General features: G+C 44.3%; 1 protein-coding gene across 4 annotated transcripts in view; it reads right to left on the reverse strand.

Annotated features, from left to right (window-relative positions):
* Positions 1-22,670, reverse strand: part of LOC139272262 (zinc finger protein 236-like) — a 229,206-nt gene that overhangs the window by 48,659 nt on the left and 157,877 nt on the right. For all 4 annotated transcript variants that reach the window (XM_070888579.1, XM_070888578.1, XM_070888581.1 and 1 more), the window contains 4 exons: positions 22,383-22,486; positions 19,354-19,719; positions 16,905-17,053; positions 5,117-5,357 (listed from right to left, as the gene is read on the reverse strand). In XM_070888579.1, the coding sequence (XP_070744680.1) occupies positions 5,117-5,357; positions 16,905-17,053; positions 19,354-19,719; positions 22,383-22,486 (860 nt within the window). The remainder of the gene's footprint in view (positions 1-5,116; positions 5,358-16,904; positions 17,054-19,353; positions 19,720-22,382; positions 22,487-22,670) is intronic.

Genomic DNA, 22,670 nt, shown 5'->3' on the forward strand with positions numbered 1-22,670 from the left:
GACCATGGTATGGAAATATAGGGCCCAAGTTTCGGGCCGCGCCTAGAACGGCGCAGCCCCGACCTGGACGCCCGTTTTTCGCGCCACAAAGTGCGCCTGAAAAAAACTTCCAGATTCTCCGGCTCCCTGCTGGTCCTCTGGCCCTCGGCGCGGCGCAGCACGAGCTGCAGGGGGCGAAGCTAGGTCCCTGCGCTGAAAAAAGTGCCGGTACCTCTGCACATGCGCGCTACAGTGGGTGCGCAAGTGCAGTAGCTCCAAGTGCCCAAAACTGTGTGGGAGGGGCCCGAAGCACGCAGCCCCTAGCCCTGGCCGAATGGCCTCACTGGGGCTGTGTGCATAAGGCTCCTCCCACACCTAGCTCCTGCTTCCTCCGGACCGGACCCGACCCGACTTGACTCCCGCTCCCACCCCCCCCACCGGACCGCCCCCCTCCACCCCCGACCCGACCTCCGCTTCCCTTGCTCCCGACCTTCCCCCCCACTCCCCGACCGACCTCCGCTCCCGACCGATCTCCTCCCCCCCGCTAACCGATCTCTCCCCCCCCCCGCCCGATCTCTGCCCCCCCACCGACCGACCCCCCCCTTCGCCCCGACCCGTGCTCCCGACCCCCCCGGACCCCGGTCCCGACGCCACCTACCTGTCAATCCGATAAGTCTAAGTTCGAAGTCTTGGGCCCGGCCCGTTCAGCCTCCCTCTCCTCTCGTTTCTTTCTCTCTCTCTCTTTCTCCCTTCTCTCTTCTTCTCTCTCTTCCCCCCTTCTCTCCCCCCTTCCCCTCCCTCCCTTCTCTTCCCCCCTCCCCTCCCTCCCTCCCTTCTCTCACCCCCCTCCTCCCTCCCTCCCTTCTCTCACTCCCCTCCTCCCTCCCTTCTCTCACCCCTCTCCTCCCTCCCTCCCTTCCCCCCCCTCTCCTCCCTCCTTTCTCTTCCCCCCCTCCCCTCCCTGCCTTCTCACCTCCCTCTCCCTTCTCACCCCCCTTCCCTCACTCCCTCCCTTCTCAACCCCCTCCCCTCCCTCCCCTCACTTGTCAGCCCCCTCCCCGCCCACCCCACCCCTTGCTGTCAGAAACACAGACACTGACAGACAGAGAGTGAGAGACACACACAGACAGAGAGATAGAGACACTGACAGAGACACACTGGGCGGGGGGGTGGGGGCGGTATCCCAGCACGCTGTTGGAGGGCTCCCGGTGCTGCAGTCGGTAAGTAGAAAATGTTTTATTTATTGATTAAAAAAATTATTTCTTATTAATTTTTTTTGATTGGTTTATTGGTTGATTTATTGATGTTTTTATCATTTATTATTGATGATGGCTCTTTATTTGTAAAACTGAAGTGTTTAATGTTTGTAAACTTTCCTTTAAACACCCCCCCCCACCCCCCCATTCCCTACGCCTGATTTGTAACCTACGCCTGATTTTCTAAAGTGTAGACAAGGTTTTTTCGAGCGTACAAAAATCTTCACTTACTCCATTCTAAGTTAGCTTGGAGTAAGTTTTCACTGCCGAAACTTTGAAAACAGGCGTAAGTGGCCGGACACGCCCCCTTTTGAAAAAAAAATTATGTTCCAAAGTGAAACTGTTCTAACTGACTAGAACTGGAGCAAACTAAATGCCGAGAATTTGAATTTCTAAGATACTCCGTTCTACACCAGTTGCTCCAAAAAATCAGGAGCAACTGAGGCCGAAACTTGGGCCCATAGTAAATTCACACTAGCGCAGTGGCGTGAAGGGCTTTTCTAATGTTAGGGTTATGGCATCATAAGAACAAATAAATCTGCATTGATGCTGTGGCTCTCACATTCTCAGGATGTCCCGAAGCGCCTCACATACAATGAAGTGCCTTTTAAAATGTAGTCGTCACTGTTGTAACGTTGGCAAACAATACAGCCAATTTGACACAGCAATGAGATAAGTGAACAGTTAATCTGTTTTAGTATTGTTTAAGGCTTAAATGTTGGCCAGGACACTGGGTGAGAGAACTCCTTTGCTCATCTTCAAACAGTGGTTTTACACCCAGCTATGCAAGCAGACAGGGCCTTGGTTTAACATCTCCTTCAAAACACAGCACCTCCCACAATGCAGCACACCCTCAGTACTGTACTGAAGTGTCAAAGTGGATTATGTGCTCAAGTCTCAAGTGAGGCAAGACTGCCTCATACAAATTTGTGTTCCCAGCATGAAGCTTTGCTCGCTGGGAACATATATTGGGAATTCAGACACATGCACCATGTCATTTTCCATCTATTTGTTTTAACAGGTGGAAAATCGGGAAAATTGTTTGGGGTGGTGGTGGGTGGTTGTGGGGGTGGTGTGGTTGGGGGGAGATGGGTGAGGGAGGGGGGTGGGGGAGAAGAGAGAAGAGGATGTACCTGAATGTCCAATATGCACTCCCAGCAGGCGAGGCTCCTCACCGGGGTGCTGTTTTGTAAAATAAGCCCTTGCATCTGAACCTGACCTGGCAGTGCTTGATAGCTAAAGTGAAAAAGTGCAACATTCTCTTCCACTCACACTTCACCTGGATAAGCACAAAAATTCACCAGAAGTTAAACTGGCTCAGTCAAGGGAATTGAAGGGCACAGTGTCCTGTCACTTTTACAAAATGGATTTCACTCCAACTCAGATCTTCCAGCTGTAAGGATTCTTTATGAAATCAGCATTTGAATTTAAGGCCAACTGTTGCAAGAGACTTGAAGGATGTTTGCTCTGTGGCACTTCGCACAGAACTGCTTGATAATGTGTACTTAACAATGAAGCTTCATTTTATTCCTCCAGCACTAAGATCCATTCCCCTGAAGATCAAAACACTACGCTCAAACCAGAAAGAAAAATATTGTTGTTGTGAAGGGTATCACAGTTGGTAGAATGTGACCATACACATGATTTCATAGGAACAGGAGTAGGCTATTCAACCCATCGAGCCTGTTCTGCCATTCAATGAGATCATGGCTGATCTGTATTTCCCCACAGTGTGATCCCAATCTCAGCATTGTTGTTCGGAGTACATATTGAGTGGAGGATAGGCAAGGGATCGAGTGTATGGTCATTAGCTAATCTCACGCACCCCAATGGCTACCCAAGAGCTGTATTTATATATAAATATAAAATGACACACGCAATTCTAACATGCATTGAAGTAAAACCCAGTATTATTAAGCGATCACATCACAAGTTATAAAGCACTGCATTTAAAATCACTTAATTTAACCATAGATATTGCCAACCGATGGTTAATTGCTACAGCCACAAGAAAAAACACCCTTACGAACTCTATCTGTTACATTTAGTTATTAATTTTTGGTTTCTAAATTTTCAAGGAATACTATTTTTAGTCTTGAGTTTACAAAATTAAATTTACATGTGAAAGGAGTGAGGAAATGTAATATTTATTTGTCTTTTTGGAAATAACGAGATGCTGAGAAAAAGCATTTGTACACCACTCATACTTTTCCACTGCAGTTACTGGTCAGTGACTGATAGCTGCAGTACTGGCTCCAGCCAGGCAATACCTTGTTTGCTGCCTGGCTCAAGCTGCAAACCCTCCTGCCAGGCACAGCTCTAAGCTAACTCCCCGTCCAGCGGTTAAAATGAAATTACTTCGCTGGGCACGGGCAGAAGCAGCCGTGCTCTCTAACCATTTAGATCAATACCACATAAGTTTAACAAAAATTTCCAGTGAGTCAACGGGACCCCATGACCACTTTTTAAAAACCTGGTTTGACACCGCAAAGGAATTGTGCTCCATGTGGGGTTTACCCAAAAAGGGTTGCCAACTCTGATAGGACATATTCCTGGAGGTTTCATCGCATGACCTTCTGCCTCCAACAACCCCGGCCCAGTAAAACAACTATTTCTATCTCCAATATTGTTATAACTAATAAACAAAAGTGTTCAAAGAAAATGAACAAACAATTATAATGCCCCTATGATTTTTCTCCTGGTTAACTCGTAGCAATGGACATTAAGAAATTAAATTTTAAATTCTGGAGACTCCAGGACAATCCTGGAGGGTTGGCAACCTTATACCCAAGCAGCGAAATTTCCTTACCAGGGAGTCTCACACTGCTTCCCTCTGGAGTCAAGGCATGTCTTGACCCAGATTTATACTGCAAATTCAGCAACGCAGCAAAATGGATACTGTTTCATGACCATGTTAAAGTTGCGGTATAAAGACACTCTTTTATTCAATTGATCTGTCTCACTGATTTGAAAATAGTACTTCTTGTTAGGAATGTAATTGTTGAGGTGTACTGAAAAAGAAAAAAAGGCTACAGATCACATCAGATGCGATCTCTACGTGCACCTGAACTTAGACAGGTCTCACGAGACACAAAAATCATGAGCTTTCAGGAAATTAGACGCGTTTACAAGTCTGTCCACTTTCGGGTGCAAATCAGTATGAACTGAAAACAACACTCCTTTTATGTATTAATAATACAGAATGATGTAGGCTGGACTGTTTCAGGGATATACCATGTTCAAATATTCATTGATAAATGACACTGCCCCCATGGTTTATGAAAGCACTAAATCTCCTTGATATGTTACCGCTTCCTAAGCCACCCCGACCGGTCTGTCATGCTATTCGTATACTTTGTTTAGTCCAAGAACTCAATTTTTAATGCCTAATGGTAATGTTGATCCTAAATCTGGAATACAAAAGCTTAAAATGACCACTGATTTCCTAAATGTTTAGGTGGTAGGTCCTGAAAGAGGCACCCATCGCACTATGAACTGAGTGCTAAACTTGTCCAGCAATCTTGGTTCTAACTAAAAACATGACATAGATGTATACATGACAGTCGATATATCTAATGCATGTGTTCATATAGTTTCCTTCTTTTAAGTGTAAAACTGATTCTCCACAACTTTCATATACTCATCAAGTGGTATGCAGTTAAAAGTACACCAAGTATGTTGCATTAAAAAAAGCAAACTTAGATAGAAAAATGCTCTTTTATATCGCACGATAACCAGGTAGTGTGGAGCTGCTTAACAAAGCTGACTGTCTAGACTCCATGGGTCAATGACAAATTAACAAAATTAGCATCATCAAAGGTGATAATAAGGATTCAAAAACTGAATGCAAATAAAATGCAGAAGAGAAGAATATTTCTCACCAGAACTGCTTGTCAGCACAGTCTCTTGTTCGGTCAGACTTCCCATCGCCATGGCAGTTGATGACGTCACTGTAGGTTGCATTGCGAGGCTGGTGAGTGGCTGGATGACCACATTAGCGGGCACTGTATTATCTGCTGTTTGGAGAGTCCCGGTTTGTTGTGCGAGGTTAGGGTCAGCAGTTAGTTGTTGAGTGAGTAAATTACTCTGTTGCAATGTCTGCTGCAAAATACTCGAATCAATCTGCAGGAGGGAAAAAAATCTAGTCAAATACTAATCAGATATAGGTTGATCAAAAAGTCAGTTTGCTCAATTACATCAAGTAAACAATTGATGGGCACTTAATCTATCAATTGGTTTATTAATAGCAGAATCTTTAAAACAGATAAAGTGAAAATCCATTTAAATACACAGGAGAAATCTATATGCAGAAGGTTTATCATAGAATCTTACAGCACAGAAGGAGGCCATTCGGCCCATTGTGCCTGTGCTGGCTTTTTGAAAGAGCTTTCCAATTAGTCTCACACCCCAAAACGCTGTGTAAAAATATTTCTCATCTCATCTCCAGCACTTTTGATAATTACCTTAAATCCGTGTCTTCTGGTTACTGAGCCTCTTGCCAGTTTAAACAGTTTCTCCTTATTTACTCTATTATTAGGATTAATAAAATTCTGCTGGTGATACTTTAAAGCATTTTCACACTAAAGGACTGATTTCATGAATGCTCGCTAATTTTAATGGGTTGAAATTACTGGCAGAGTACCCGCGATTTCTTGATATGTGCGGCTGGTGGGAGAGGCTCCTGGTCGAAAACATATTCGTTAAATCAGTTCAAAAATTAATTCTCTGTCAGCTGGACAGAACCTGAGTGCAATGGTTTTTGCCAGTCCCAACCCAGTTCCCTGTGGGCGAGGCAGAAAACTATGTGCAATTCAGCACAGCGGCACCAGACTGAAGACCTCCCTCAGGAAAGCCATGAGAGTTGTCGGTGGAAAAGGAAAAATTCACACTGGTGCAATAGGAGCTTTATTTGATATCAGAGCACCTTGGACCTTGACTGGCACATACCATGACCGCTAATATGCATTAAATCCTGGAGTGCTTTTAGATGCAAATAACAATGCACTCAGTACCAAATATTCAAATCTAAAACTAGAAAACTGAAAGATGGTATCCGGATGTGTAATGTTATGAAGGTAATTTTTGGTAATTCATGAATTAGTCATAGTCTCAATGTCAAAAGTTACAGAAAACATAATGAAATGAGCAGTCACAGACCATGATCTTTATTTTTCCTATATTTTTACAAAAACAAGAGGTATGTGTGTGCTCCAAGGTCTGTTCATCTCCAAAACTCATTAACATTTGCTGCATGTATGGGGCCTGGGGTTAACGTGTTGAGTATGCAGACTGGATGTATTGCAATGGGTGTTTGCGTTCCAGCCCACTGCTGCCGAACCCTCCTAGGTGCGTCATCAAAGTGCGCACCGCCAATCTCCTGCCCCGCAAGCAAAATTCACCGTCAAAAATCTTGCCGCCGCCGCTCAGTGCCCCCGACAGTTTTTTTTGTTAGTGCACTGTGTTTGCAGTGTGTGTAAAATGGTGGTGTGGCCTCCATTGAAGGGGAGGGTGCACTGCTGCGGCTGCCATCTTATTTTTTTTGTCGGCCGGGCCACCAACAGGTAGCCTGGCACCCCCGCTGGCCTGGCCGAAACCCTTCCTGGTGGCCCAGTGGACCTAACTAAAAGAATCGCAGAGCTCACAGTGGCTCTCCCCTTCAAGTGAAGGAGAGAGACGTGGTGACGCTCCTGCGTGATGATGTTATCAGGGCTATGCTGAAAATCTAGCTGTAATGTTGAGACACGTCCCAGAAGAAGTGCAACTGGAAGGCACTCATTTGAGAGTCAGGGACGTGGTCAGTTTTGTGGGCGGAGATTCATTCGGACAAATAGTCTGATGGACAGGACCTGGACACTCTCGTCCCTCTTATGAAGGACACTCCGCTCCCGCCCCCCACTATGACTGACTTCCGCCCTGCTCGAAAATAAACAAAGAGCCGAATTTCAGGCAAGAGACCACTGCGGCAGTGAAAAAACAGGAAAAATAGTAGGTGCGACATGTTTCCGGCGGGGTGAAATTCGGCCCCCTTAAGGCTCGGCGGCCAATGGTGTGACGTAGGTAATCGGGGCTACGCCAGAGGCCAGAATTGGAGGATCGCAGAGATCTTGAGGGGGTTGTCGGCAATGTTCCTGGTAATTTTGTTTGGGGGTTGCGCGGTCCCTTTCAGGGGCTGCACGGCTCATTCAAAATACCACACATGCGCGGTTTTTCCTATCGAAAAGCCAGCTGTGCAGGAGGTTACAGAGGTAAGAAGGGGTGCAGCGATGGAGAGATTTGAAATCCTCTTCCAACTTTGTCCTTACTTCTGTCCAAATATATTCAAACTCACTGGTCTGCCCTTCTTTCTCCCAGTAGCAGCAGATAGTCTGTTACTACAACTATTGCTGTTTGCTGCAACCACTATTCTCGGATTTATCAACCAGTTCACTCCTCCAATTCAAAGTTGCTTGAAAAAAAATTAAACTTGTGCTGCAGCGCTATGCTGAAAATCTGGCCGCAATGTTGAGACACGTCCCAGAACAAGTGCAACTAAAGGCACTCATTTGAGAGTCAGGGATGTGGCCAGTTTTGTGGCCGAGAATCATTTTGACAAATGGTTTGATGGACAGGCATAAAAGAGAGAGGAGACTTTAGCGTATTGTTGTCATGTGAGTAACTTGCTTGCGCGCAAAATTCCGCAATCTTTTAAGTCACACAATTTGCTTGCGCCCAGATTACATGTGTATCTGCTGCGCAAATGCGGATGGAACTCCAGGCAATTGTTTTTTTAAATACAGGCAACTCTCAATTATCTGGGTCCCTCGGGGATTGGGCTATTCCGGGTAAACGATTTTTCGGTTAGGATGAGCCTACATTTTAAAGTTAAAACTTTAATGAATAAATACAATCGTTCGGGCGAGTTTACATTTATAAGTTAAAACTTTAATGAATCAATACAATCAGCTACAAACAGTAACAAAAGATGGGCATTACCAGCATGCATGTACAGGTTCTGTGCCTGGAACCCGGTGTCGGCACTGCCCCCGTTTCCAACGTCAGCGGCGACCGTGAGAGACAGCGGCTGCAGGAGCGCGCACACACACACACACACCAGCAAAGCAAGGGCAGAGGAGGGTGATTTTTACAATGACAGAGAGTGTGCGTGAGAGAGAGAATGAGCAAATACAAATGAGCACAGTGTTTGGAAGGCAATTTTCCAAAATTATTTGGAGCTGTCTTTTCACTTGTTCACAACAGAATTTTAAATCCCATTATAACGGTTTCCCGTTGGATCTGTGTACGGATAATCGAGAGTTGCCTGCAGTCAGAAGATTGTGGGAAATCCATCTGTGAATTCCCTACATGAACTTGTGGCGGGCAAGCCTTCCATTGGGAGCATGGTTTTGTAAAATAACTAGAAAGAACACACCAATTTATGTAACAAACCAAGAAAAATACATTGCAACAAATCTGGCCATTTGTGGCTTTAGGTTACTCTACAATAACAACTTGTATTTATATAGTGCCTTTAACATAGTGAAACGTCCAAAGGCGCTTCACAGAAGTATTATGAGATAAAGAATTTGACACCGAGCCGCTTGATAAATTAAGGCAGGTGACCAAAAGTTTGATCAAAGAGGTAGGTTTTAAGGAGCGTCTTGAAGGAGGAAAGAGAGGTAGAGAGGCAGAGATAATGGCCCTAAGTTTCCACATGATTTGCTCCTGATTTTTAGGAGCAACTGGTGTGGAACGGAGTATCTTAGAAGTCGGAATTCTCGTCATTTAGTTTGCTCCAGTTCTAGTCAGTTAGAACAGTTTCACTTTGGAACAGAATTTTCTTTTCAAAAGGGGGCGTGTCCGGCCACTTCCGCCTGTTTTCAAAGTTTCGTCAGTGAAAACTTACTCCAAACTAACTTAGAATGGAGTAAGTGAAGATTTTTGTACGCTCGAAAAAACCTTGTCTACACTTTAGAAAATCAGGCGTAGGTTACAAATCAGGCGTAGGGAATGGTGGGGGGGGGTGTGTTTAAAGGGAAGTTTACAAAATTAAACATTACAGTTTTACAAATAAAGAGCCATCATCAATAATAAATGATAAATCCAGCAATAAATCAACCAATAAATCAATCAAAAAAAATTAATAAGAAATAATTTTAAAAAATCAATAAATAAAACATTTTCTACTTACCGACTGCAGCACCGGGAGCCCTCCAACAGCGTGCTGGGATTACCCCTCAGTGTGTCTCTGTCAGTGTCTCTATCTCTCTGTCTGTCTGTGTGTCTCTCATTCTCTGTCTGTCAGTGTCTGTGTTTCTGACAGCGAGGGGAGGGGGAGGAGGGGGGTAGAGGGAGAGAGGGGGGGAGCAGAGGGAGGGAAGGGGGAGAGAAGGGGGAGGGATGGGGGAGAAGGGGGAGAAGGGGGAGGGATGGGGGAGAAGGAGGAGGGATGGGGGAGAAGGGGGAGGGATGGGGAGAAGGGGGAGGGATGGGGAGAAGGGGGAGGGATGGGGAGAAGGGGGAGAAGGGGATAAAGGGGAGAAAGGAGATGGGGGGGAGAAGGAGATTGGGGGGGGAAAAGAGATTGGGGGGGGGGTGGGGGGGAAGGAGAAGGGGGAGGGAGGCTGAACGGGCCGGGCCCGAGACTTCGGGCAGAGCCCGTCCACAGCACCACATTTAAAGGTAGGTGGCGTTGGGTCGGGTCTGGGGGGTGGTGGCAGGGAGGTCGGTTCGGTTCAGGTCGGGGGGAGGGAGGGAGAGGGAGGGAGGTCAGGTCGGATCCAATCCGGGGGCGGGGGTGGGGGGGGAGCGGGTGTCGGGTCCGGTCCGGAGGCGGGGGGGGGGGGTGTCCGGTCCGGGGGGGGGGGGGAGGGAGCGGGTGTCGGGTCTGGAGGCCGGGGGGAGCGGGTGTCGGGTCCGGTCCGGGGGCGGGGGGGGGGGGGGGGAGAGCGGGTGTCGGGTCCGGTCCGGGGGCGGGTCCGGTCCGGGGGCGGGGAGGGGGGAGCGGGTGTCGGGTCCGGTCCGGAGGCAGGAAGCGGGAGTCGAGTCGGGTTGGGAGGAAGCAGGAGCTGGCCGTGGGAGGAGCCTTATTCACGCAGCCCCAGTGAGGCCATTGGGCCAGGGCTAGGGGCTGCGTGCTTCAGCCCCTCCCACACAGTTTCGGGCGCCTGGAGCTACTGCACTTGCGTGCCCACTGTAGCGCGCATGTGCAGAGGTCCCGGCACTGTTTTCGGAGCAGGGACCTGGCTCCGCCCCCTACAGCTCCTGCTGCGCTGCGCCGAGGGCCAGAGGACTTGCAGGGAGGTGGAGAATCTGGAGGGTTTTTTTAGGCGCACTTTGTGGCGCGAAAAACGGGCGTCCAGGTCAGGACTGCGCCGTTCTAGGCGCGGCTCAAAACTTGGGCCCTATATGCTGTGGATATGGGGTTGAAAGCTAATTTCAAGGTCAAATATGACACCAAGGTTGCAGCAATATTACAGTGTGATTCAGCCTCAGACAGAAGTTGGGGAGAGGGATAGAGTCAATGGCTAGGGAACGGAGTTTGTGGCGGGGACCGAAAACAATGGCTTTGATCTTCTAAATATTCAAGTGGAGAAAATTTTTGCTCATCCAGAACTGGATGTCGGACAAGCAGTCTGACAATTTAGAGACCGTGGAAAGATCAAGAGAAGTGGTAAATATAGGCTAAATATAAATCAAAGGAACAAGAAAGTCGACTTCCAAACACGTGACTAACTCTCCGATGGTTAAAGCTAGGTAGAGAAAGAGCACTGCAGAAAATCCTATGTACTTGTATCAAATGATACTACTAAATGTTGTCACTACTCTTCATTTAAAATCATTGACTATTCTCCTGCTTGGTGGGATTAGGAGTGAGCAGAATTTCTTTGGGGTCAAGTCGGTGCCTGGTAATGGAACATTGTAACCAAGGCAACCCATGGAGGCAGACTCAGTTACCAAGGCAGGTGTGCAGTATGCCAGGACACGATGATCCCCCAGATAACATGGTCCATTGTTGGGAGCTAGCGGGTGTTAATCATGTCACTGGGGGAAGTCTCGAAACCAATTCCCAGTGGGCACCAGGACAAACTACAAAACTGCCTTTAATTCAACCCTAAATTGTCAATCCCACTCATAGGCCACAAGATAGGTAGTGTGAGAAATGAAAAAATAGTGCAGGAAGGACGATCTTCTGAGGTACAATATTACTACATCCGACATGGTAGTGCTTGATGCTGACACTGAAAATATTTCTGTTTCCCAGCATTAACATCTTTACTTGATTTCTCTAGAATAACTTTTCCCCACTATTTTTATTAAACATATCATCTTTCAGCCTTTCTCATTTCCCATAAAACAGAAGGTACCAATGGTTACCAAAAGCACATTGCTGCTCATGAACAGTAAACACAAGGACAAACAGGACCGTAATTAAAAGAAGAAAACACCCCAAACCAAGCCACATTGCACTAAACATCAGGCTATGCTGCAGGCATTAATGAAGCTTTGAAGGGTAATTTACAAAATACCACATTTTTAGTACTTCACTTACAAACAAAATTATTTGCCAAGTGTTTTGAACCAAGTGCTTCTGGACTGTGGACAACAAAGAGGCAATGCTAAATCTGTACAAGGCAACAGTTGGAGTATTGCGTGTAGTTTTGGGTAGGAAGAACTAAAGCCATATGGAGTGTCCAGTGCAGATTCACCAGCATGCAGCCAAGGATGGGAAACTATAGTTATGAGGAAGGTCTCGAGATTCTGCTATTATTTTGGGGATAGACTATTTTCCTTGTCTGGGAATCAGCGATTAGTGGACATCAATTTAAGATCGAGAGACTGATGAGGGAGGTCAGGATAAATGTGTTCATCCAGAGAGTTGTTGAACCATGGAATGCTGCGCCACAAGAAGTAGTTGAGGCAGAGACCATTGCATCTTCTAAAGGAAAAGTTGATAAATTTTTGAAGCAGAAGACGACACAGGATCATGAGGAGAGGGCAGGGCAGGGGGATTCGTTTTGTATTATTCAACAACAACATGTATTTATATAGCGCCTTTAACGTAGTGAAACGTCCCAAGGCACTTCACAGGAGTGTTATGAGATTTTAAAAGAGCTGATTGAAGCAAACAGCTGATACAGACATGAGGGGATGCTCATTTTCTAATCTATTTTTTTTCAATATTTCATTCAATCAGAAAGCATAGAATCTTCCAGCACAGGAGGCGGTCATTCGGCCCATCATGCCTTTGCCAGCTCTTTGAAAGAGCTATCCAATTACTCTCATTCCCCTGCTTTTTCCCCATAGCACTGCACATTTTTCCTTTCACGTATGTATCCAATTCCCTTTTCAAAGTTACTACTGAATCTGCTTCTACCATCAATTCAGGCAGTGCATCTGAGATCAAAAAAAAACACTGCATAAAAAAATGTCGCATCTCCCCCTGGCTTTCTTGGCAATTATTTAAATTCTGTGTCCTCTGCGAGGGGAAAGTTTCTCCCTATTTATTCTATCAAAAAGCCTTCTAATTTTGAACAGCACTATTAAATCTCTCCTTAACTTTCTCTGCTTTAAGGATGGTGAACTCTTCCCCATACGAGTAGGACAATTATTGTGAAGTAGAAATACAGAAAATATTACATCCATCAAACGTTCAAGAGCTAATTCCATGATTGGTACTCCCAGTGAAAGACAACTCACAAGGTGAGCTGGGTGGGTAACCGTGGGCCCACCTTGCCTGTTTGTCTGTCCATTATCGAAGAACAACTTCAAATCGGATTAAGATCATTTAGGTTCAAGGGCTCGAGTGACTCTCAAAGTGGTTTGTATTTGCATTGCCTCGGTCTGTAATGGAATGGTTCCAAGATAAAGTGCATTGGGACATTTTACTACATTAAAGGTGCTATATAAATGCAAGTTGTTGTTGCCATTGCTCCTCTCAATTGATGTCACCAGTGAGGCTTAGCAGCCTAGAAAATGCTATTATGCCATATGTGCTATTGGTGTACATAGAAAATAGGTGGAGTAGGCCATTCGGCCCTTCGAGCCTGCACCACCATTCAATAAGATCATGGTTCATCATTCACCTCAGTACCCCTTTCCTGCTTTCTCTTTATATCCTTTCATCCCTTTAGCAGTAAGGGCCATATCTAACTCCCTCTTGAATATATCCAATGAACTGGCATCAACAACTCTCTGCAGTAGGGAATTCCACAGGTTAGCAACTCTCTGAGTGAAGAAGTTTCTCCTCATCTCAGTCCTAAATGGCTTAGCCCTTATCCTTAGACTATGTCCCCTGGTTCTGAACTTCCCCAACATCAGGAATATTCTTCCTGCATCTAACCTGTCCAGTCCCATCAGAATTTTATATGTTTCTATGAGATCCCCGCTCATCCTTCTGAACTCCAGTGAATACAGGCCCAGTCGATCCAGTCTCTCTTCATATGTCAGTCCTGCCATCCTGGGAATCAGTCTGGTGAACCTTCGCTGCACTCCCTCAATAGCAAGAACATCCTTCCTCAGATTAGGAGACCAAAACTGAACACACTATTCCAGGTGAGGCCTCACCAAGGCCCTGTACAACTGCAGTAAGACCTCCCTGCTCCTATACTCGAATCCCCTAGCTATAAAGGCCAACATACCATTTGCCTTCTTCACCGCCTGCTGTACCTGCATGCCAACTTTCAATGACTGATGTACCATGACACACCCAGGTCTCGTTGCACCTCCCCTTTTCGTAATCTGCCGCCATTCAGATAATATTCTGCCTTCGTGTTTTTGCCACCAAAGTGGATACCCTCACATTTATCCACATTATACTGCATCTGCCACGCGTTTGCCCACTCATCTAACCTGTCCAAGTCCCCCTGCAGCCTTTTAGCGTCCTCCTCACAGCTCACACCGCCACCCAGACTTGGAGATATTACACTCAATTCCCTCATCCAAATCATTAATGTAGATTGTAAATAGCTGGGGTCCCAGCACTGAGTCCTGCGGCACCCCATTAATCACTGCCTGCCATTATGAAAAAGACCCGTTTATCCCGACTCTCTGCTTCTTGTCTGCCAACCAGTTCTCTATCCCTGTCAGTACATTACCCCCAATACCATGTGCCTTAATTTTGCACACCAACCTCCTTGTGTGGGACCTTGTCAAAAGCATTTTGAAAATCCAAATACACCACATCCACTGGTTCTCCCTTGTCCACTCTACCAGTTACATCCTCAAAAGATTCTAGAAGATTTGTCAAACAGGATTTCCCTTTCATAAATCCATGCTGACTTGGACCAATCCCATCACTGCTTTCCAAATGTGCTGCTATTTCATCTTTAATAATTGATTCCAACATTTTCCCCACTACTGTTGTCAGGCTAACCGGTCTATAATTACTCATTTTCTCTCTCCCTCCTTTCTTAAAAAGTGGTGTTACATTAGCTACCCTTCAGTCCATAGGAACCGATCCAAAGTTGATAGACTGTTGGAAAATGATCACCAATGCATCCACTATTTCTAGGGCCACTTCCTTAAGTACTCTGGGATGCAGATTATCAGGCCCCGGGGATTTATCGGCCTTCAATCCCATCAATTTCCCGAAAGCAGTTTCCTGCCTAATAAGGATTTCCTTCAGTTCCTCCTTCTCATGAGACCCTCGGTCCCCTAGTATTTCCGGAAGGTTATTTGTGTCTTCCTTCGTGAAGACAGAAGCAAAGTATTTGTTTAACTGGTCTGCCATTTCTTTGTTCCCCATTATAAATTCACCTGAATCTGACTGCAAGGGACCTACGTTTGTCTTCACTAATCTTTTTCTCTTCACATATCTATAGAAGCTTTTGCAGTCAATTTTTATGTTCCCAGCAAGCTTCCTCTCATATTCTATTTTCCCCCTCCTAATTAAACCCCTTGTCCTCCTCTGCTGTATTATAAAATTCTCCCAGTCCTCAGTTTTGCTGCTTTTTCTGGCCAATTTATATGCCTCTTCCTTGGATTTAACACTATCCTTAATTTCCCTTGTTAGCCACGGTTGAGCCACCTTCCCATTTTAATTTTACTCCAGACAGGGATGTACAATTGTTGAAGTTCATCCTTGTGATCTTTAAATGTTTGCCATTGCCTATCCACCGTCAACCCTTTAAGTATCACTTGCCAGTCTATTCTAGCCAATTCATGTCTCAGACCATCGAAGTTACCTTTCCTTAAGTTCAGGACCCTAGTCTCTGAATTAACTGTGTCACTCTCCGTCTTAATAAAGAATTCTACCATATTATGGTCACTCTTCCTCAAGGGGACTCGCATAACAAGATTGCTAATTAGTCCTTTCTCATTACACATCACCCAGTCTAGGATGGCCAGCCCTCTAATTGATTCCTCAACATATCGGTCTAGAAAATCATCCCTAGTACACTCCAGGAAATCCTCCTCCACCGTATTGCAACCAGTTTGGTTAGTCTAATCAATATGTAGATTAAAGTCGCCCATGATAACTGCAGTACCTTTATTGCATGCATCCCTAATTTCTTGTTTGATGCTGTCCCCAACCTCACTACTACTGTTTGGTGGTCTGTACACAACCCCCACTAGCGTTTTCTGCTCTTTGGTATTCCGTAGCTCCACCCATACCGATTCCACATCATCCAAGCTAATGTCCTTCCTTACTATTGCATTAATGTCCTCTTTAATCAGCAACGCCACGCCACCTCCTTTTCCTTTCTGTCTATCTTTCCTAAATGTTGAGAGCACTATGCAGATGACAACCATTGAGATGATAATGTACAATGTCTTGGCGTGAAGCATCTTTATTTATCCTCCACACTCAGATGCATCACAATGTCTTACATTGCAATCTATAAGACATTTTGAATTTAAATTTTAAAGTTCAAAAAGGCTGGTATGGCTTATAATCAAGTGTTACTGTATTTTTTGTCATGTTGTGACCAATGTATGATGTTGACTAAATTGACAGTGCATGCTGAATATAGCCGCCAAGGCATTCAAAAAAAATCACCTGAAAGATTGCCTGGCCTATAAATTGGATGGGGCCACACCCATTTTTTGGGCACTTAAGTCTCCAATATGGAAGGCAGGAAAGGCATGCTTATTACGAGCCAGAGGTGAGCCACTCGCCATATTGGTGTAAGCAAAAAAATTAATCGCGCTGCCTGAAACAAGTATTATTCACTTGCCATATTCGAATAAAGGGCCTAATGCCTGTTTGAGGCCCTCATTGCAATATTGGGTTGCCCTGAATGCCATCGGTGTTCAGGAAAACCAGGCCCACATACGGCCTTAAAGGGTTGCTCCAGGCCGCAACCAACAAGTAAGTGTTTAAAGTAGACTTACCTCAATGTGGAGTTTGGAGGAGCAGCAATAAAACTATGTGAGCTGCTGCCAGCCATCGCTCCCCCAACCATCCCCCGATCTTGGCCTCCACTCTGAAGCTGGAAATCCAATATTACATGTACCTTGGGCCTATCCATTAAGGCATAGGGATTGTTCCCTCTATGCCTGCAAAGGTTGAGGCCCCTCTACGTATTACATGTTCCCAAATATGAAATGCAAGATTCTAATATTTAAATCACATAGTAATAGAACCTGGATGTGCTGGCTAGTTAAACTTGCATTATTGCCAGTCCTGTAATGAAATACAACCTACATTAATGAGGTTCATCACAGCAACACAGATGACAATCTGTATACCTGTAGCGTGATATTGTTTATATTGCTGGGATCAATACCGGAGATCTGGACATTCTGCCCCACCAGGTTAGCGGAAGTGAGCTGTAGCTGTATTCCCTCGAGAGTGGCAAAGCTGGCATCCGTAAGTGATAACGTCAAATCGCCTCCAGCTGCCAATAAATCGAAGGACATAAACAGGTTATTAAGTGCGGAAAGTGGTATAGACTGAAATGAATCTGATCAAGTGTTTGCTGCAATTACCAAATCGTATGTACTCCAGATTTGGTGCTTGATAAATAAATGTGAAATTATTACTGCCAGAGATAAAAAATATTAATGCTAACAACCCATAAAGCTTAATTCAAATTAATAGACATTATTGGATCCAAGAAAGGCAAATCAGAATATTTTCTTAATGAGGAGAGACTAGGAGCTTGGAGGACCAAAGGGATTTAGATGTTCATGTACACAAATCACTAAAAGCTAGTGCATGGGTACAAAAAGTATATGTGGAATTATTAGTCGAAGATCAAAAATATCAATGTAATCACAGAAACATTCCATCAAGCTTAAATGAAATGAGTAGACATCATTGATATTGTACACTGAAGCCAGCTTGAAAATAGAGCTTATTTACCAAAATAAAAATATTGATAGAATCATAGAACCGTTACAGCACAGTAGGAGGCCATTCGGCCTGTCGAGCCCATGCCGGCTCTCTGCAAAAGCACTTCAGCTAGTTTGAATCCCCCACCCTTTCCCCGTAGCCCTGCAAATGATTTCGAGCATTGCCTAACAGCACTTACCCAAGGGACACTGCGACAGCAGCAACAGCCCAAACTTGGAGTCTTGGCACTTCACCAGCTCAGTTGAAACAAACTACGCACCCCCCAAATGGTTGTGGCCTGATGTGTCTTAAAATGTTTAAAGTACTAGTGTGTGTTCACGCATAGTTTAGCGCAATTAAGGGATAATCATTAATTTTTGGTCATCCAAACTATAGACAACAGCAAGCCTACAATTGGTACCTGTTACCATCTCTATATAAACTTAAAAAGTCTTAACTTTGTTAAGCATATACCATTATCTTTTGTTAGGTTAAGTGCGTTATTGTATTCTGAAATGAGTTACACTGAATCAACTGGCGTTACCGAAACACAGGTATGGGTTTTCTGTTTGTTAATGACATTATCAATTATATTACTCTGGACTATATAGCAACAATGACATAAAGTAGTTGCTAGTAATGGATTGAACGGAGTCCTGTTCAATTCTTGGTATCTTTGAGGTGAGCTAAAAGTTAATTTGTGTTAACAAATGCCAAGTTTAGTTCCTGCTGGCACCAAACTGTGGCTGAGTCTTTTTTTAATTAAGTTGGTTTATGAAGGATTATTCAAGGGTCAAATTAGGCATTATAAATAATAATCCTCGAAGCAAAGCTAAGTGGATACATTATTCGTACAGTACACATGATAGTGGAAGCAGATTCAATAGTAACTTTCAAAAGTAAATTGGATAAATACGTTAAAGGAAAAAATTGCAGGGCTATGGAGAAAGAGGAGGGGAATGGGACTAATCAGATAACCTTTTCAAAGAGCTGGCACAGGCACGATGGGCCGAGTGGCCTCCTTCTGTGCTGTAGCCATTGCCTTCGGTCCCCACCACAAACTCCGTTCCCGAGCCACCAACTTTGTCCCTTTCCCTGGCAACTGTTTGGGCTGAACCAGACTGTTCGCAACCTGGTGTCGTATTTAACCGAGATGAGCTTTCGTCCACATATCTGCGCCATCCCCAAGAACGCCTATTTCCACCTCCAGAACATTCCCTGCCTCAACTCATCTGCTACTGAAACCCTCATCCGTGTCTTTGTTACCTCTAGACTTGACTACTCCAATGCATTCCTCGCTGTCCTCCCACGTTCTACCCTCCGTAAACTTGAGGTCACCTAAAACACAGCTGCCAGTATCCTAACTCGCACCACGGATCACCCCCTGTGCTCGCTGACCTCCCGGTTAAGCAACACCTCAATTTAAAAATTCTCATCCTTGTTTTCAAATCCCTCCCTGGCCTTGTCCCTCCCTATCTCTGTAATCTCCTCCAGCCCCATAACCCCCTAATTCTGGCCTTGAGCAATCCGATTTTAATCGCTCCACCATAGGTGGCCATGCCTTCAGCTGCCTAGGCTCTGGAATTCCCTCCCTAAACCTCTCCGCCTCTTTATCCACTTTTAAGACGCCCTTTAAAACCTTTGACCAAGCTTTCAGTCACCTGCACTAATATCTCTCAGTGTCAAACTTTGTTTTATAATGCTCCTGTGACATGCTTGGGATGTGTTATGTTAAAAGCACGAAATAAATACAACTTGTTGCTGTATGATTCCATGAACTTTTCCACAATACATTTTAGCTGTGTTTTAATTGCAATTATGAAATGTTAAAATAGTTTAGCGATTAATGATTAAAAACATTACCTGACATAGAGGCAGGAAGAATAGCTTGTCCAACTAATCCCTGTTGGAGAAGGTTCTGATCAAACTGGCTGGTGAGAACTCCATTATTAGTGATGTAAACATTTGCATCTGCAGTAGTTAGCAAGTTTACAGGCTGTAAGCTCTCTGTTGTTTGACGTGTTACAGGCTTCCGGATTTTCTTTGGCAGTGACGTGGGCTTAAAGTGGGATTGTATGTGACTCTTCCTGTGTCCTGAAGTCCGGAAACGCACATCGCAATGTGGACATTTAAAAGGCTTTGCTCCAGTGTGTAGTCGCATGTGAACTTTTAGGCTACCTTTGGTCGAGAAGGGAGAACTGCATACGTGACATTTGAAGTGTTTCTGACCTGAATTTCAAGATACAAAAGTAGATTTTCCAAATGATTCAGAAAAAAAAGAAACATATGCACACATAGAACTCGGGGGCATAATCTCAGGATAAGGGGTCGGCTATTTTGGATTGAGGTGAGAAGAAATTTCTTCACTCAGAGAGTTGTGAAACTTTGTAATTCTCTACCCCAGAATACTTCTCACTAAAAGATATCACCAGCTATTTTCATGGCTTTCAATACTTTCCAGCGGTAGTCAAAATTAATTTCTATGCTCTATGAGTTCCTCATACCTCATTGGCACCAAGGCATGATATTATCTAAAGCTCACCTCCTAAGGGAAATATAGATAAGTTTGTGCTGGGGCAGGTTTCAATCTGACATCTGCTCAGATTCCAGCCATTATGAACTCTACGGATTTATTGGTAAATTAATCCCTTGCATCAGGTTCCCTTTTTCGATACATTTCAGATGCAAATGTTTCAACCATATCATTAGAATGGTATTTTATAATCAGAATCACATTCTTACGTTTACACATATGGAACAGCAATGGCAGCAACGGTGCCAACTGAGAGTCAAATCTGACTTCTAAGATTTTATTGCTAGACCCACAATAAGGTGCCAGAACTCTTGTATAATCAAGATGTTTACACCTAAAAATAGATCAAATTAAGTTTTGAATATATAAGGGCTGATCTTTCTCCAAGCCTGCACCCTTGACCCCAGCTGATGTCTCCTGGGTCAGGTCATTTGGGCAGGGTCCCCGCAGGATCCCAAGCCTGTATTCGGGAGATGCACTGATGGAGGGAGGGAAATAGCTGCTGCAGGCCTTGGGAGCATGTAGCAGTGTAGTATCCAGGTTTTTTTGGGGAATCGGGGGGGGGGGGGGGAGGGAAAAAGAAGAGACAAAATTAGTTTTAAAATTTCATCATGGGGTTGGGGTGTTGAAATGATCCCCCCATGTTGCTATGATGCAGGAAATAAATTTGCAATTAATTTCTCAGGAACAGGAGTCGGCTATTTAGCCCCTCATGCCGGTTCCACCATTCAATTCGAGCATGACTAATCTGTAACTTAACTCCATTTACCCACCTTGGTTCTGTAACCCTTACCTAATAAAAGCCTATTAATCTAAGTTTTGAAATGTTCAATTGACCCTGAGCCTCAACAGCTTTTTGAGGGAGAGTTCCAGATTTTCACTACCCTTTGTCTGAAGAAGTGCTTCCTGACATCACCCCTGAACAGCCAAGCACTAATTCGAAGGCCATGTCCCCTTAGTTCAGTACTCCCCCACCAGAAGAAATAGTTTCTCTCTATCAATGCACTTGTCCATATTTGAGCTAAGATATTGTACACTCGAAGTCAATTCTAATGAACATTGTACAATTAATTCTACTTCTGTAAATAACAAAATATCACCAAGTGATCATAGCGCATATTTCTACACGTGTCAAGTTTTGCTGGGCTTACTCCTAGTCTGATTATTGAACAAAATATTTAGCAATCACCCTGAAATTGCACTCAATAACATGTTCAAAATTAAATTGAACAGTATAATTCAACAATCATACCGGTGCTGCCACAATCATGAGCTCATTCCAAACCTTTCAAATAGTAATACATTGCCAGCAAGCTTCTACTCGTACCAATGTGGAAATGCAGTTATTCTTCAATTCCATTTTTTTTAATAAGGAGCCTTGCTTTTATCTTTTACCTCATAAAGAATTAGCTGTCCATTATAACTAGTGGCTGGTGCTGTAATCATCCCAAACTGTATAGGATTTGAATTCAACATGCGACAACTCAGCCTGGTCACTGATTGCACCTCAGTCCATTTGCTGAATTTTGCAAAACAAGGTTGAACCCGTCACTTCATTTCAAAAAACGGCGACTAACAGGTTCACAGCCTACTTATTGACATGAAGATAATCTGAAGTGGCAGTTTCACAAAATGTCGACAAGCATCCAAATATCTGCTATATTTCACCATAAGGCAAATTTTAGGTCTTCAAACCTTAGTTTCAGACGCTGGCAAGTGGATAGCAGAAAACTGTGCACGCATTGCTAGTGGTTTTTCATTCATTTAGTTTAATGTATGGAAATCATGGGCTTTGCAATTAGCACTCCTAGCTCATGACGCTTGACATCAGAAGAATTGAAGAGTCTGGTTCAAGCCTGGCTTGGACTGATAGGATGAAAGGCTCGGCCTTCTGCTTTAAGGGTCTTGTGTGTAGGCAATAGCTACCCAGTTTCTACTGAGCACAGATCCATATCATTCTCTCTTTTTTGGCACCAATAGACCTCTTACTCAGAGAGAGAACACAGGATGGCTGATGTGGAAAATGGAATATGTCACACTGGTGAAGTAGGGGATGCTCTTTGGAGATTGAGTTTCAGCCGTATTGCTGGGACAGAGTAGAAGTAGCTGTACTGTACACCTATGCGTGCTATATCTGATTATGTGCTTCACCATAAAAGAAACAAAAAAAATCTACAATGCAGTTGTTTCAAAAGAACCTTGAAAACAACAAAAACTGAAAAAAAGATGAACAATCAGTTTCAAGTTTGCAAATGTAAGCTATCTGGTAAATTGCCTCCCTGTTTTTTGGCCTCTGTCACCCAAAATGACTTCCGATATCCTCGCTCTGCAATAACTTAATGGAAAAACCATCACTAACCTGTGTGGGTTTTTAAATGACAGTCCAGAGTAGACTTCACTGTAAAACTCTTCCCACATTCATCACACTTAAAGGGCTTCTCTCCAGTATGGATTCGTATATGCCTATATAGGATGAAGAGACACATTTTATCATCTCTATTTACACAGTTTTTAAATAATCGATGGCAAATATTTCTAGTTTGAGAAAATATCTAATTGTTTTGAAAACACATACAATAAGTTTACAGAATTAATTAGATCTACACTTTGAATCAGTTGGATATCTATTAGATTGGGTGCAGCTTTA

Source organism: Pristiophorus japonicus, chromosome 1 (assembly GCF_044704955.1).
Source record: "Pristiophorus japonicus isolate sPriJap1 chromosome 1, sPriJap1.hap1, whole genome shotgun sequence".
Lineage (NCBI taxonomy): Eukaryota > Metazoa > Chordata > Chondrichthyes > Pristiophoridae > Pristiophorus > Pristiophorus japonicus.